The following is a 15420-nucleotide window of genomic DNA, read 5'->3' on the forward strand; positions in this document are numbered from 1 at the left end:
TTCTCTGCGTCTTCCCCACCAGGGCAGCAAAATGGAACAGCTGCTCCTTCCCGTTGGGTTCTTATGTCTGAAAGAAATTGTAAACACCACGGAAGATGTTTTAATTTAAAGGAAACCAGTTTTTCTTCCTTTTAAAGATGAAACATCGTGAAGTTTTAAAGATTTTTCCAAACAGTCCCTCAATTTGGTACTTAAACTAATTATAGATGCCTTTTTTAACCATCCACATTAAAAATAGACATCTAAATGAGAATGCAGGACACAGCCCAGAGCCGCTAGCCATGTTCACGGCTTCTTAGAATCAGCCCTCCTCTGACCTAATTTATACTTTTGGGCGATCAAAGGAAGAAGGGAGTCCGGGCTGAGAGCGGAGGTGGGTCCAGGAGCCTCTTGGCAGCAGACGAGGAACCTGGGTTCTGTGTCCTGAGTTTGAGGGTAGCTGTGAGTTGGTGAGTTCCTCATAATAGAACCCTGTGGTTCTCAAAGTGTGGTCCCTAGACCAACAGCATCAGCAGCACCTGTGTTATGGGCTGAATGGTGTCCCCCACCCCACCCCAAATTCACATGTTGAAATAAATCAGAATGTAACCATGTTTGAAGCAAGGGCCTTGAAAAAGGTGATTATTATTAAAATGAGGCCATTAGTGTGGGTTCCAATCCAATAGAACTGGTGTCCTCACAAGACGAGGAAGGGACACCAGAGGCAAATGCGCACAGAGGGCATCCACGTGAGGAGGCAGCGAGAAGGCAGATGTCTGCAAGCCAAAAAGGGAGACCGCAGAGGAAATCAACCCTGCCTCCCAGAACTGTGAGAAAATTAATTTCTTAATTAATTAATTTCTTAATTAAGCCACCCAGTCTGGGGTATTTTGTGGCAGCCCGAGCAAACTAACATGCCTGGGAACTTGCTAGAAATGCAGTCTCAGGCCCTGTCCCTGATCTACTGAATCAGAAACTGGAGGTGCGACCCAGCAAACTGCGTTTTATTTAACAGCCCTCCGGGTGACTCCCATGCATGCTAAAGGTTGGGAACCACATGAAGTATTCTCAATACCCGGTGGTAGCCCCCCCAAAAGATGTCACGTGATTGGAAGTACAGCTAGTCTGCCAAAATATAAACCTCTTTTACTAGGCTCTAGAGAAGTTCCAGTGTGTTCTTTAAATGGGATGGTGTGCGTTAGTGTCCTATAAATTCTGAAGCCGTTGATAGGCATGAGGTGCTCCTGGACCCACCTCTGCTCTCAACCCGGACTCCCTGCATCTTCCTTTAATCTCCCAAAAGTCTCAATCAGGTCAGAGGAGGGCTGATTCTAAGGTGCGGAGTGGTAATACTAGCATTCTGTCAGGAGAAGAAAGCGGCCCTCCGAGTACTCCAGCATGAGCCAACTGAATCCAAGACTCTCCCTCCTCCAGTGAAATCTGAGTCCTTTAAAATCTTGTACATTTTCCACTCCAAGTAATTGGAGTGACTCAGAACAAAAGCCAGGAGATTTAATCACATTTCCGTTTTGTCCCTGCTTCTAGGAAGCCCACAACTAAATGAGATTCTTAATCATGGCCCTCATAGCATATTTGCTTTTTCCTCTTTCAATGTTGTCCTTTGTTGTGTTCTCTTCAAATACCTTTGAGAAAGAAAAAAAGAAGTGGAGAGAGAAAGGGAGTGAAAGGGGAAAGAGACTGATCTCCTAGCTCAGACAGTTATCAGATCCCCCGATAAAGACAGCTGTTCTCTTTCAGTGACAAAGGACCAAACTGTTCTTCATCAGTGAGTCCTCGTCAGTCCCTTGTCTTCCTGATGTCCCATAGCTCCAGGCCCCTTGGAGAGTTCCCTGATACTCAGGGAACCTGTTAGTTGCCCCCTGCTTGGAGGCATGTATGGAAGTGACATGACCAGATTTGCATTTTTTAAGGTTAGAAGTCACCATCTACCGGATCACAATTTCTCACACGCTGTTGGTCCTAATAGCAAGCATGGAGAGATCTGGAACTGGCTGGGGGCTGCCACCAGAAATCTCTCCTGCATCATCTTGGCCATGATGGGGCAGAGGGAGAGGGAGAAAGAGAGAAGCAGACTCCGCACTGAGCACAGGGCCCAGGGACGCAAGGCTGGATCTCACCACCCTGAGGTCATGACCTGAGCTGAAATCAAGAGTCAGATGCTTAACTGACTGAGCCACCTGGGGGCCCCTAAAATTATTGTAAGGTAAAAAACAAACAATTTTGTGAAAAAATTGAACACTAGAGGGCCAGGTGAATTTCTTCCCCTGCAAGGGAGACTGGATATGACTCACAGCTGAGAATGTGCTTAGTCTCTTGACCTGTGCCCCAAAACCCTCCCGAGGGGAACTGGCCATACCTCGGTGCAGCAGGTGCGCCATTTGTCACCTAAACTGTCATGGAGGAGAAGGAAATGGAGAGAGAAAGAAACCTCAATACCACATTTCAAAGCCCCATTGAGTTAATTTTGTCCCTGCAACTGGACGTAAAATGACACCTTGGTATCGTTTCCATTTCTCATGGCTTTGTGGTCTGAATGCGATATTAACTGACATGCTACCTCCCTGGAGATTCAGGGGGCCAGAGAATTGTCTCCAACGGAAAAGAGCTAGGGGGAAAAAAAAACTGGGGGAGATCCCTTGGTTTCTCTGCTCATTTAGTGATTTATTGCCTTCAAAATAGTCTAAAGAGATTTGAACAGGCAAAACTGATGGGTCTTTTCTCCTTCCTAGTCCTTCCATTTCCTTTTGGATAGTTTGTTGTTGTTGCTGTTATTTGAATGGTATGAATGCTCCTCTTAAGGTGATGAATACTATCTGCTAAGAAGTTAGGAAATGGGAAACAAACCGAGGGTTGCTAGAGGGGAGGTGGTTGTGGGGGATGGGGTAACCGGATGATGGGCATTAAGGAGGGCACATGATGTGATGAGCACTGGGTGTTATATGCAACTGACAAATCACTAAATTCTACCTCTGAAACTAATAATACACTCACTATATGTTAACTAAATTGAACTTAAATAAAAAATTTTTTTTAAAGTCAGGAAATGTAAGTCAGAACTTTTCATATTCAAAATATTAATTGACTTCCATGACTTAGAACTGCCTGCAACAAAATTATAGGGCTGGTGAAAATTGTCTTTGGGATTCCTGGCCCTCTCTTTTGGATTTCTTTTTTTTCTTTCATGGCGGAAAAAAAAAAAAAAAACGCCTACATATTAACTGCCTGCCTTGTACCATACCTTGTCCAAATTCTGCACTAGATTTGATCTTATTTTCTAAATGCTGAACCCATACCTGATTTGATTTAATTCACATCCCTGCAGAGGAGGTGGTAGTGTCCCCATTTTGCAACCTAGAGAACAGAGGCTTGGAAGGTTAATGGTCTTGCCCAAAGGAGATCAAGCCCAGATCGTCTGTTTTCATATCTCATCCTCTCTCGTACTAGTGCTCTAAGGCCCTTTCCTTTTTTGCTATGGAAAACCATCCTCTTGCATAATGTTATCTTCTCTTACACATTTAAACTCTATATCAGTTTGCTCAAAGTTACTGACTGAAGCTTTGGCTCTTGTATTCATTTCCTAGGGCTCCTGGGTAGACCCTTCTTGCCTCTTGCCGGCTTTTGGATGGTGCTGACAATCTTTGGCATCTTGTAGCTGGTAGATGCATCACTCCAACCTCTACCTCTGTCATCACATGGCCTTCTCTCTGATTGTCTTGGAGTCTCTGTTTTCTCTCCTAATTAGGGCACCAATCTTTGGATTAGAGCCCATCCTAATATATGACCTCAACTAATTGCATCTGTAAAATACCTATTTCCAAGCAAGATCCCATTCTGAGGTTCCAGGTGGACATGAATTTGGGGGGGGGCAGTATTCATCCTAGTACAACCTTTATTAAAGAATGTTCTGGCATCCATGAACATTTGGGAAGTTTCATTTGCTACACAGGGACCTTCCTGCTTTCATATCACATTTCCCTAAAGAGATTATTAACTGATTCATTCATCACATCAAATATTTATTGAGCATCTGCTATGTGACTGGCGCTTTTTTAAGCACTGAAGACACAGCCCTGGGAAGTCAAAGTCCACACTACATGGCACTTCTGTTGGACAGGGAGAACCTTATGCCATTGTGGTATGAAAGGCAGCCTTTCAGGAGAACAAAGTATAGGAACTACAAGGTTTCATACCTGGCCCCAGACCTTGCTCATCATTGCTTCCACCACATTCGACTAGTCAGCAACTCCCAGCGGGGTGGAGTCAAGGAGCTGGAGAAGGAGAGACTCTGCTTCTTGATGGGAAGAGTGACAGTGTAGCATCGCAAAGGGGAACGTCTATCAGGAGAGCACTAATGATCCCTCTGCTCTTTCTGGTGGTTTGTGAGGCTAAAAGTAGTGAGAGAATCTCCTTACTCTTCACACGTGGAATTCTCATTAGAATTAGCACGGTCTTGGTTTGCTTTGTTCCCTTGAGTGTGGAAATTTCCAGTGGTGATAGCATCTAATTCAGAGAATTACCAGGAAGATTAGAGATGATATATTAAAATAACCTGTGAAGGAGCCTTAGGGTAGTTCCCCCTACTATCTGTTGTTGACTCATGCTGTCTGATGATCACCACTGTCCTGGCGACCATGAGAGGAGGCAGATACAGAGCTCCTAATGCACGATGTAATGATTTCCTCTGGTGGCCACCAGATCGTCCCTCAGGTCTCCAGTAAACTCAGCAAATTTCCTAATTTAGTCCCATCCCAGTTTCCCTGTGAATGTTTTAGGATGAACTGTAGAGATTGTGCTTCATTGGAAACTCAGAGCCAGCCTCTTGGGTCATACCCAGGTTCATGGTTTTACTGACTTGGCTGTCCAGGTGGTTGGGGGTGGGTAGGGTGGGGTATTCACTAATCCCTCTGCCTTCTCAGGACCCAGGCCACCCATAGTCTGGCCTGGAGTGGGGCAGTGGTTCTGGGGCTCGGAGTCTCTGTGAAGCAAGTGGCCACCAGTCTTGAGAAAACCAAGCATGAACTAGATGATGGGGGGGCAGGGGGTAAAGGATGCTTAATGCAGTGGGTGTCCAGAGGAGAGAATGATTCTTCCACTTGTGTGGCAAGGGAATACATTGGAACTTGAAGGACTGTCAGGTTTATACCAGCAAAAATGGAAAGGGGGGAATCCCAAATGAGAATGGTTGGGCGCAAAGGGAAAAACATAGGACTTCTGGGGAAGATGGCAGAGTAGGAGGATCTCAGGCTCACCTTGTCCCACAGATAAACCTAGATGACACCCACAGTCAGTGAAAATGACCCAAAGACTGGTAGAACAGACTCCCCACAGCTAAAGGTAGAAAAGAGGCCACATCAAAAATGGTGGGAAGGGCAGAGATATGGTCAGGAACCAAACTGATCTGGGACACTGTCCATGGGAGGGAAGGACACTGCCAACACAGAAAAGGGAGAGGAGCAGACCCCACACAGGCTCCCCAGGCACAGGGGACCTGCATTGGGAAGACAAACCCCAATAACATTTGACTTTAAAAACCAGAGGGACTTAGCTCCATGAGTTCTTACAATTATTGGGGCTTAACACTTAGAACTTTAAAAATTAGCAGGCTCAGCTCTGGGAGAGCCAGAGCGTGATAGGAAACTGAGCCCCCCCGCCAACCCCCTTAAAGAGACATATAACAAACAAACAACCTTGCTGAGATACAGCATAGAACCAGCAGCTTTAAAAAGTGCCTGGGGTATACAGGAAGGCAGTAAATATACAAATATGTTTAGTGATCTCAGGGTGTGTGCTGGAGAGGCAGGGATCTTTAGGAGACTTCAAAAACAAAAGAGCTGGCAGGCACTATTTCCCTCCCTGCCCCCTGGCTTAGATGCATGGACACCTGCAGGAACCAGCGTAGCATGAACACACTCGACGTAGCTTGCCAACAGTACCCCAGCCCCACGTTCTCCTGCTGGCCTGTCCCATCCAAACCAGCATCAGCAGGAGTCCATCCACAGTGGTGCCACAAGCCTAGCAGTGTGCAAGCAGCCCCGACAAGAACCAGCATCGCTCCAAAGTGCCTCCTTCCCTGTGAGGAGGAGATGATAACCACACGTGCCAGTCTGACTGCAGCCCTAGCAATGGGCGGGGGTGGGGGGGTGGGGGGCAACATTAGTCTGCAGGCTTTGCTCACCAACGAACGCTTCTCAAGGGACAACACAAGGAGAGTCCCTGCAGTTTGGTGCTACTGGAACTCTGGCAAATGCCTGGTCTGACCCAACTCAAGCCCAAGGCAGCCCCAGACTGGCCCACTAACACCACAGGGACCAAACCCTGCCCACAACAGATCAAGAGAGCCATTGCCGATGAATGCACTGGAGGCAAAAGCAGCTCAGCCACAACAGTAAGGCATGTGCAGTGCACACAGGAGACCACCCACCCCCGCCCAAAGTGCGAGGTTCTGGTGAACAGGGAGCATTGCATTGCAGGGCACTACAGGACCTCTTCTTCATAAGGCCACTACTCTCGAGAGCCGATTTTCCTAATCCATAGAAACAGCCACAGAGAGTTGGACAAAATGAGGAGACAGAGCAGTGTGTCCCACATGAAAGAACAGGAAAAAATCACAGCAAGAGAGCTAAACAAAACGGAGATCAGCCATATGGGGCTGGTAGAGAATTTAAAGTAATGGTCATAAAGAAACTCACTGGACTTGAGGAAAGAGTGGAGGATCTCAGACTCTCAACAAAGAGAAAATGAAGAATACAATGACTAAGATTAAAAATACACTAGAGGGAATAAATGTAGACTAGAGGAAGTGGAAGAACGGATCAGCAAGCTGGAGGACAGAGTAAAGGAAAGCAGTCAAGCTGAACAGGAGAAAGAGAAAAGAAGAATAGAAAGTGAGAATGGTTTAAGGGAACTCAGTGATACAATCCAGCATAACATTTGCATTATAGGAATCCCAGAAGAGGGAAAAAGGGGGTCAGAAAATTTATCTGAATAAGAGCTGAAAACTTCCCTAATCTGGGGAAGGAAACAGATATCCAGATTCAAGAGGCACAGAGATCCATCTCAACAAAATCAACCCAAGGAGGTCCACATCAAGACACATAGTAATGAAAATGGCAAAAAGTAGTGATAAAGAGAGAATGTTCAAAGCAGCAAGAGAAATGAAAGCAGTTACAGAGAAGGAAAACCCCATAAGGCTGATTTTTTTTTTCAGCAGAAACTTTGCAGGCCAGAAGGGAGTCGCATGATATATTCAACATGCTGAAAGAAAAAACTACATCCAAGAACACTCTACCCAGCAAGGTTATCATGAGAATAGAGGGAGAGGTAAAGAGTTTCCCAAACAAAAGTTAAAGAAATTCATCACCACTAAACCAGCTTTACAAGAAATGTTAAAGGGGATTGTTTGAACCAAAACCAGAAAAAGACACACACACAAAAAAGAGAACTACAGGCCAATATCTCTGATGAACATAGATGCAAAAATCCTCAACAAAATACTAGCAAACCAAATCCAACAATACATTAAAAAAATAATTCACCACAATCAAATGGGATTTATTCCCAGGATGCAAGGGTGATTCAATATTTGCAAATCAATCAACATAATACATCACATCAACTTAATACAAAGGATAAGAACCATATATGATCATTTCCATAGATGGAGAAAAAGCATTTGACAAAGTACAACATCCATTCATGATAAAAACCCCAACAAAGTAGGTTTAGAAGGAACATATCTCAACATACTAAAGGCCGTATATGACAAACCCACAGCTAACATACTCAATGGTAAAAAACTCAAGAGTTTTTCCCCTAAGATCAGGAACAAGACAAGGATGTCCACTCTCACCACTCTGATTCAACATAGTACTGGAAGTGTCAGCCACAGCAATCAGACAAGAGAAGGAAATAAAGGCATCCACATTAGTAAAGAAGTAGTAAACCTGTCACTATTTGCAGATGACATGATACTATATATAGAAAACCCTTAAGACTCCACCAAAAAACTACTGGAACTGATAGACAAATTCAGTAAAGTTTTAGGATATAAAATCAATATACAGAAATCTGTTGCATTTCTATACACTAATAATGAAGCAGCAGAAAGAGAAATTAAGACAACAATCCTATTTACTACTGCACCAAAAAGAATAAAATACCTAGGAATAAACCTAACCAAAGAAGTGAAAGACCTGTACTCTGAAAACTATAAAACACTGATGAAAGAAATTAAAGATGACAAACAACTGGAAAGATATTTCATGCTTGTGGATTAGGAGAACAGATATTGTTAATGTCCGTACTACCCAAAGCAATCTACAGATCCCATATAATCCCTATCAAAATACCAACAGACTTTTTCACAGAACTAGAACAAACAATCCTAAAGCGTGTATGGAACCACAAAAAACCCTGAGTAGCCAAAGCAATCTTGAAAAAGAACAAAACTGGAGGCATCAGAATCCCAGATTTCAAGATATACTACAAAGCTGTAGTAATCAAAGCTGACACAAAAATAGACACATAGAGAGCCCATGATTATATGCTCAATTAGTCTATGACAAAGGAGGCCAGAATATGCAATGGGAAGGACAGTCTCTTCAACAAATGATGTTGGGAAAACTGGACAGCTACATGCAAAAGAATGAAACTGGACCACTTTCTCCCACCATACACAAAAATATACTGAACATGGATGAAAGACCTAAATGTGAGACCTGAAACCATAACAATCCTAGAAGAGAGCACAGGCAGTAATTTCTCTGACATCAGCTGTAGCAACTTTTTTTCTAGATATGTCTCCTCAGACAAGGGAAAACAAAACAAAAATACACTTTTGGGACTACAGCAATAAAGAAGAAGAAAAAGAAAAGAAAAAGAAAAAGCTCTGACACAGATGTAGTGAAAAGAAGGGCCACATGCACCCCAATGTTCATAGCAGCAATGTCCACAATAGCCGAACTGTGGAAAGAGCTGAGATGCCCTTCAACAGATGAATGGATAAAGAAGATGTGGTCCATACATACAATGGACTATTACTCAGCCATCAGAAAGGATGAATACCCAACTTTTTTTTTTACATCAGTATGGATGGGACTGGAGGAGATTATGCTAAGTGAAATAAATCAAGCAGAGAAAGTCAATTTTTATATGGTTTCACTTATTTGTGGAACATAAGGAATGGCAGGGAGGACATTAGGAGAAGGAAGGAAAAATGAAGGGGGGGGAATCGGAGGGAGAGATGAACCATGAGAGACTATGGACTCTGAGAAACAAACCGAGGGTTCTAGAGGGGAGGGGGTGGGGGGATGGGTTAGCCCGGTGATGGGTATTAAGGAGGGCACGTACTGCATGGAGCACTGGAGGTTGTACGAAAACAATGAATCATGGATCACTACGTCAAAAACTAATGATGTATTGTAGGGTGACTAACATAACATAATAAAATAAAATTAAAAAAAGAAAAAGCTTTGTAAGCAAAGGAAACAACAAAACTAAAAGACAACCTACTGAATGGGAGAAGATATTTGCAAATGATACACCCAATAAGGGGTTAATATCCAAAATACATGAAGAATTTCTATAAAACACCACCACAAAAAACAAATAATCCACTTAAAAATGGACAGGAGACATGAACAGACATTTCTCCAAAGAAGACAAACAGATGGCCAACAGACATTTGAAAAGACGCTCAACATCATTCACCATCTGGGAAATGCAAATCAAAACCACAGTGACGTATCACCTCACACCTGTCAATCGCTAAAATCACAAGAAACAAGTGTTGGCGAGGATGTAGAGAAAAAGGAACCCTCGTACACTGTTGGTGGGAATGGAAAGTGGTGCAGCCACTGTGGAAAACAGTATGGAAGTTACTCAAAATATTAAAAACAGAGTTACCATATGATCTGGTAATTGCACTACTGGGTATTTACCCAAAGAATATGAAAACACTAGTTCAAAAAGATACATGCACCCCTATGTTTATTGCAGCATTATTTACAATAGCCAAGATATGGAAACAGCCTAAGTGTCTAAAGATAGATGAATGGATAAAGAAGATGTGTTTGATACACACACACACACACACACACACACACACACACACTGGAATTTTTCAAGGATAAAATCTTGCCATTTGCAACAACACGGCTGGATCTACCGGGTATTATGCTAAGTGAAAGAAGTCAGAAAAAGAAAATACCATATGATTTCACCCATATGTGGGATTTAAGAAGCAAAACAAGAAAGAGGCGAACATACTCTTAAATATAGAGAGCTGGTGGTTACCGGGGGGAGGGGGGGCCGGGGTGTGGGGAGCGAAATAGGTGAAGGGGATCAAGGATATGCTTATGATGAGCACTGAGTAAAGTACAGAATTACTGAATCAATATATTATGTATCTGAAACAGTATATTGTATATCCTGCACCAGATGAGGCACGAGGTACATTGTATATACCACGGTATATATACTGTAATATACCACTGTGTGTCGATTATATTGGGATTTAAAAAAATTTTTTTAATTAAAAAACAAAGGGAAAAGAGGGAATCGTTGATATTTCTCTGGAGCTCCCTTTAGTTCTGAACAGGGGCGGAGTAGGAATGGGACTGGAAAGGTAGGTTGGTACGGGACCATGGAGGACATCAAAGACAAGTGCATGGATGAGGTCTGTGTTCTCGGGGCAGGAAGGCCAGGACACCATGTCCTCTGCAGCCCCAGACCGGCTATTCCATAGCCATGGTGCGCCGGTTTCTCTATAGCTTTAACCATAATTAATATCAATGTCCTTGATACTTAAAGGAAGAACCACATTGCACATTCAGGAGGGTAGATGGAGGCATGGCCTTAAGCAACAACAGTTAGGGTTGTCAGCACACCGGGGGGGTGAGGTGTTCTGTTTCCTACTCCACGTGGACTCCAAGGACCGGCTCCCGGTATATGGCCTGTGAGGAGAAACTTTTGTTCCTAGAATTCAAAGGAGCACACACAGCCTGTCCCTTTGGGCCTTTGGAGGCCGCCAGCTCTCTCTGGTCTGATGCCTCCTTGACTGTGAGCCCTTTAGGAAATTGTTCTGTCTCCCAAGGGTGCTGAGCCAAGCGCTGTACACTGTGAGGTCTGGACACGTGTTTGAATGGGTACATCAATGGATGAATATGGCAGAGAAGAAAAGCTCGAGGGTAGTAAATGCCAATACCCATATATTTGGGTTCGAAACGATAGAATCCAGACTCACACTGCTTTATGCACCAAAGCAAATGTACTGACTGATGTCACAAAAGTCCAGGAGTTGAGGGGTCTGGTCTCAGCAATGTATGGACCCAGGGATTGAGGTGACGGCACGGGGAGTACGTCCCTCTGTCTTCTCATCTCTTTGTACCCTCCCTTCCCAGTCTAGCTCTCCCTGCATGGTGGCCTTCCTCCCTGTCCCCAAGCTCCAGGCTGCCATTCTCACAGCACAGCTGCTTGAGAGGGAAAAGGAACTAACTGGGAATGGAGGAAAGTGGGTTCCCAGAGGCAGCAAGAAGGCACTGGCACCAGAAGACGCACAAGGCAGCAGATGTTCACAGTGATAGGCTTGTAGAGAAACTGGATCCCCTTGCTTTAAAGTAGATCAATCAAATGCCAGAGTCCCCATGCTTCAATCAAGAAGATGGGCATACTGGACCTCAGGGTAGCGTGCAAAGTGGGTGGCTTCCGTTGCCAGGAGGACCCGAGTTTGAATACGGAGTCAGTTGCTCACTGTGTGATCTCAAGCTGGTGACTTAACCTCTCTGAGCCTCAGTTCCCTCTTCCTTAACAGCTAGACGGTCAGCTCCATAAGGGCAGTTGCCTCCTTGTATGTTTTATGGCCGCATCCCCAGTGCCTGGCAGCAGGCTTCCTGGCAACGGGGGCGGGTTCTTGATACTGTTAAATCAACCCCGTTTCTACGTGGTTGTACAGGGAGAAGAAAAACAGCCAACGCAAAGCCCACTAGTAAAATGCCAGGCAGGTAGAGGGTGATGCGAAAGCTAGAGTTGATCATTACTATTACTCCACAAAGGAAACATGGTGGAACAAAGAACCCAAAGAGTCGAGGCAGCTGGGGTGGAGAATTAGGAAGGAGGACCGGCCATTTCGGTCGTGGGCCGACTGTGCCCGCGGCGGGGGGGGGGGACACGCTGGCCGTCGTGGTTGTGGAGGCGGCCCAAGGGCCCATCTCCCGCGCCCGTACTGAATTCGTGTTCCTCTTGTGTACCCTCTGCAGCTGGAGCTCTCGAACACCGCCGTCCTGCACCAGATGAGGCGCGACCAGGTGACGGACACCTGTCGCGCCAACAGCGCCCTGAGCCGCAAGCGGCGGGTGCTGACCCCCAGCGACCTGAAGCACCTGGTGGTGGACGAGGACCACGAGCTCATCTACTGCTACGTGCCCAAGGTGGCGTGCACCAACTGGAAGCGGCTCATGATGGTGCTCACCGGGCGGGGCAAGTACAGCGACCCCATGGAGATCCCGGCCAGCGAGGCGCACGTGGCGGCCAACCTCAAGACGCTGAACCAGTACAGCATCCCAGAAATCAACCACCGCTTGAAAAGCTACATGAAGTTCCTGTTTGTGCGCGAGCCCTTCGAGCGCCTGGTGTCCGCCTACCGCAACAAGTTCACGCAGAAGTACAACACGTCCTTCCACAAGCGCTACGGCACCAAGATCATCCGGCGGCAGCGCAAGAATGCCACGCAGGAGGCGTTGCGCAGGGGTGACGACGTGCGCTTCGAGGAGTTCGTGGCCTATCTCATCGACCCGCACACGCAGCGCGAGGAGCCCTTCAACGAGCACTGGCAGACCGTGCACTCGCTCTGCCATCCGTGCCACATCCACTACGACCTCGTGGGCAAGTACGAGACGCTGGAGGAGGACTCCAACTACGTCCTGCGGCTGGCGGGCGTGGGCAGCTACCTGAGGTTCCCCACCTATGCCAAGTCTACGAGAACTACTGACGAGATGACCACAGAGTTCTTCCAGAACATCAGCTCGGAGCACCAAACGCAGCTGTACGAAGTCTACAAACTCGATTTTTTAATGTTCAATTACTCAGTGCCAAGCTACCTGAAGTTGGAGTAAAGGGGGCGTGGGGAGAGGGGAGAGAATCGTGCTTTTTAATTTAAGATGTTTATTTGTCAAAAGAAATTATATGGATATTGGGTTATTTTGTAAAGTAATATTTCTTTGGGGAATGATGCTGCGAGCAGCATGGTTGAGAATTATTTAAAATCCTTAGTAGGGAAGGACGGCTGTCTTTGCAGGGGAATAGGTTGGGTGTGTCCTTGTGCCTAGACGTGAATACCTGCAACACTGCCTCAGAGGTTTCCTTGTGCTCTGGTGAATTCCACAAATTGTGCATCCCAGAAATTCTAATTAATATTATTTATCGTTATTTAAACATGGTCTCTGTGTAGATTTCTTTCTGTGGCAGCAAGATCCTAATGTCTTTGCAGAAGAAATGTGTGTTTTTGTTCTGTGCTTGCTACAAGCTCATTCTGGGGCATGAATGTTCTCCTCACTAACCGCTCACAGAGTTAACTGTCTGATAACCCTTGCGATGTCTGTTGATACCACCCTTCTTGGAAATCGGTGAGAAATAAATAGAAAAGGCACCTTTGCAAGGGACTGATTCCAAACAGATTCCAAGCAACCCAAGAGTCCCTTGCACTAAGAAAAAAAAAATGTGATTTTTTTTTTTTTTAACCCAAGGAGAAGAGCTGAGTGTAGCTTTTTTTTTTTTTCTTTTTTCCTTTTCCACCAGATTAGCAGTCTGATAGAATAGGCTTTTCTACGGAAATTTTTAACTGGCAGTGCCAGTTGTGATAGTGAAGTGGCTGTTACTTTATAGTCAGCAAGTATTTATTGAGCAACTGCTATGTGCTGGGCCTAATTGTAGGCCCTGCGGATAGAGCATGGAACAAAACCAATGGTCTCGGCCCTCAAGAAGCTTTATGTGGACACAGTTTCCAGCTTGACAATTAGCAAACCCCTCATATTCGTGGACTTTACATGAGATTTGGACCATTTTGAACAACCCCAGAAGGTCCATGACCCCTACAGATTTGCGTTTTTCTCTGGCCCAAATTTGAAAACCACACACTTAGAACAGGCCACTTGGTGAGTAATCCAGGCTCATCGCCCAACACAAGAGAAGACAAAAGTGTTTCCCATCATGTGTCCACTCCAGTGGATTGGTAGTGTCCACCTTTAAGCCCCAGAACAGATTCGCCAGGCACAGCATGGAGGGGAGCTGTCACCAATTAGTGATGTCTGCCTTGGCGGGGGAGGGAAGAGGATCATTCGCCAAGTGCCTCTTCCTGCCCCGTCAGCCCTGGCACCCACGCCTCCGCATGGAAGTGTTCTCTCCTCTTTGCCATGTGCAAGAGTGAGAAGCTATGGCAGACCTCGTACATTTGGGATCTGGAGTGGTCTGGCATTTCTCCCCTGGTGAAGGTCAGAGGTGGACCCCCTGTACACATACGCACGCACATACCCCTCCCAAGTCCTCCAGAGGCCGAGACCATCCGCACCTTGGCAAGCACCATGCATGAGCAGCAAGGACAGCCTTCTGCGACTGTAATCCGTGACCCCTTTCCTCCGGAAGGTCGGAAACATTCTACTTCCTGTTCCTTGCTAATTACCATCTGCACATGCTTCTCATTTTCCAGCCATTTTGATGCCTCGGTTGAAGTTTGGCCACATCCCTCTTACAACTAGTGAATGATTTGGTAGCAAATCCTGTATATAATAACTATAGTTCTAATAATAGGGGGTGGGGTGGGATGGGGTGTGGGTAAGCTTTGCTTTTTGTTTTGTTTTTGATGCAGTATATAGCAAAGGGGTGAGAATATTCTCAACAAACAGAAATGAATAATTTATTCACAGAAACTATTAGAATTGTATTGGAAAGCTCACAGCCAGTTCAGCAGCAGCTGCTGAATCTCACTGAGGACATGATTTTATTGAATGTGAGTGAGGTGTGCACTGGGGAGGGGGCGGCCAAAGCTTTTTGTAAAATGTTGTGTCCCTTCGTCCAAGCTCTCTCCCCTTTGTGAAGGGCACAGCGACTGTGCCCTCCTTGGACAGAGATGTATGCCGTGTGTTTTACTGAATAGAGCGACAGACCTCAGCTGTCCCTGGAATTGGGAGTCTGGGCCCTGTTTCCAGGCAGGGGACACTGTCCTCCAAAATAGGGCTTCTGCTAATGAAACATTGTCCAGCATTTCCTGATATGTGCTCCACAGAACAAAAAGGTTCTAGGAGATGTGAAGTTAGTGTGATGCAAAAAAAAAAAAAAGAAAGAAAGAAAGAAAAGAGAAAGAAAAAAAAACATTTTGAGGTCAGATATCTTTGGGAAACAAAGTCAATTTCCTCTCTACAGGACTTTTCA

At 45.4% G+C, this 15420-nt stretch overlaps 1 protein-coding gene across 7 annotated transcripts in view; it reads left to right on the plus strand.

Annotated features, from left to right (window-relative positions):
- Nucleotides 1–13428, plus strand: part of CHST11 (carbohydrate sulfotransferase 11) — a 250240-nt gene extending 236812 nt beyond the window's left edge. For all 7 annotated transcript variants that reach the window (XM_028121665.2, XM_028121666.2, XM_088025307.1 and 4 more), the window contains one exon: nucleotides 12255–13428. In XM_028121665.2, coding sequence (XP_027977466.1) covers nucleotides 12255–13109 — 855 coding nt within the window. In that variant the 3' untranslated portion in view covers nucleotides 13110–13428. The remainder of the gene's footprint in view (nucleotides 1–12254) is intronic.
- The last annotated feature ends 1992 nt before the right edge of the window (nucleotides 13429–15420 follow it).

This window comes from Eumetopias jubatus, unplaced genomic scaffold, assembly GCF_037043125.1.
Source record: "Eumetopias jubatus isolate StellerSeaLion01/CBP00866 unplaced genomic scaffold, mEumJub1_p1.0 scaffold_8, whole genome shotgun sequence".
Classification (NCBI taxonomy): Eukaryota; Metazoa; Chordata; class Mammalia; order Carnivora; family Otariidae; genus Eumetopias; species Eumetopias jubatus.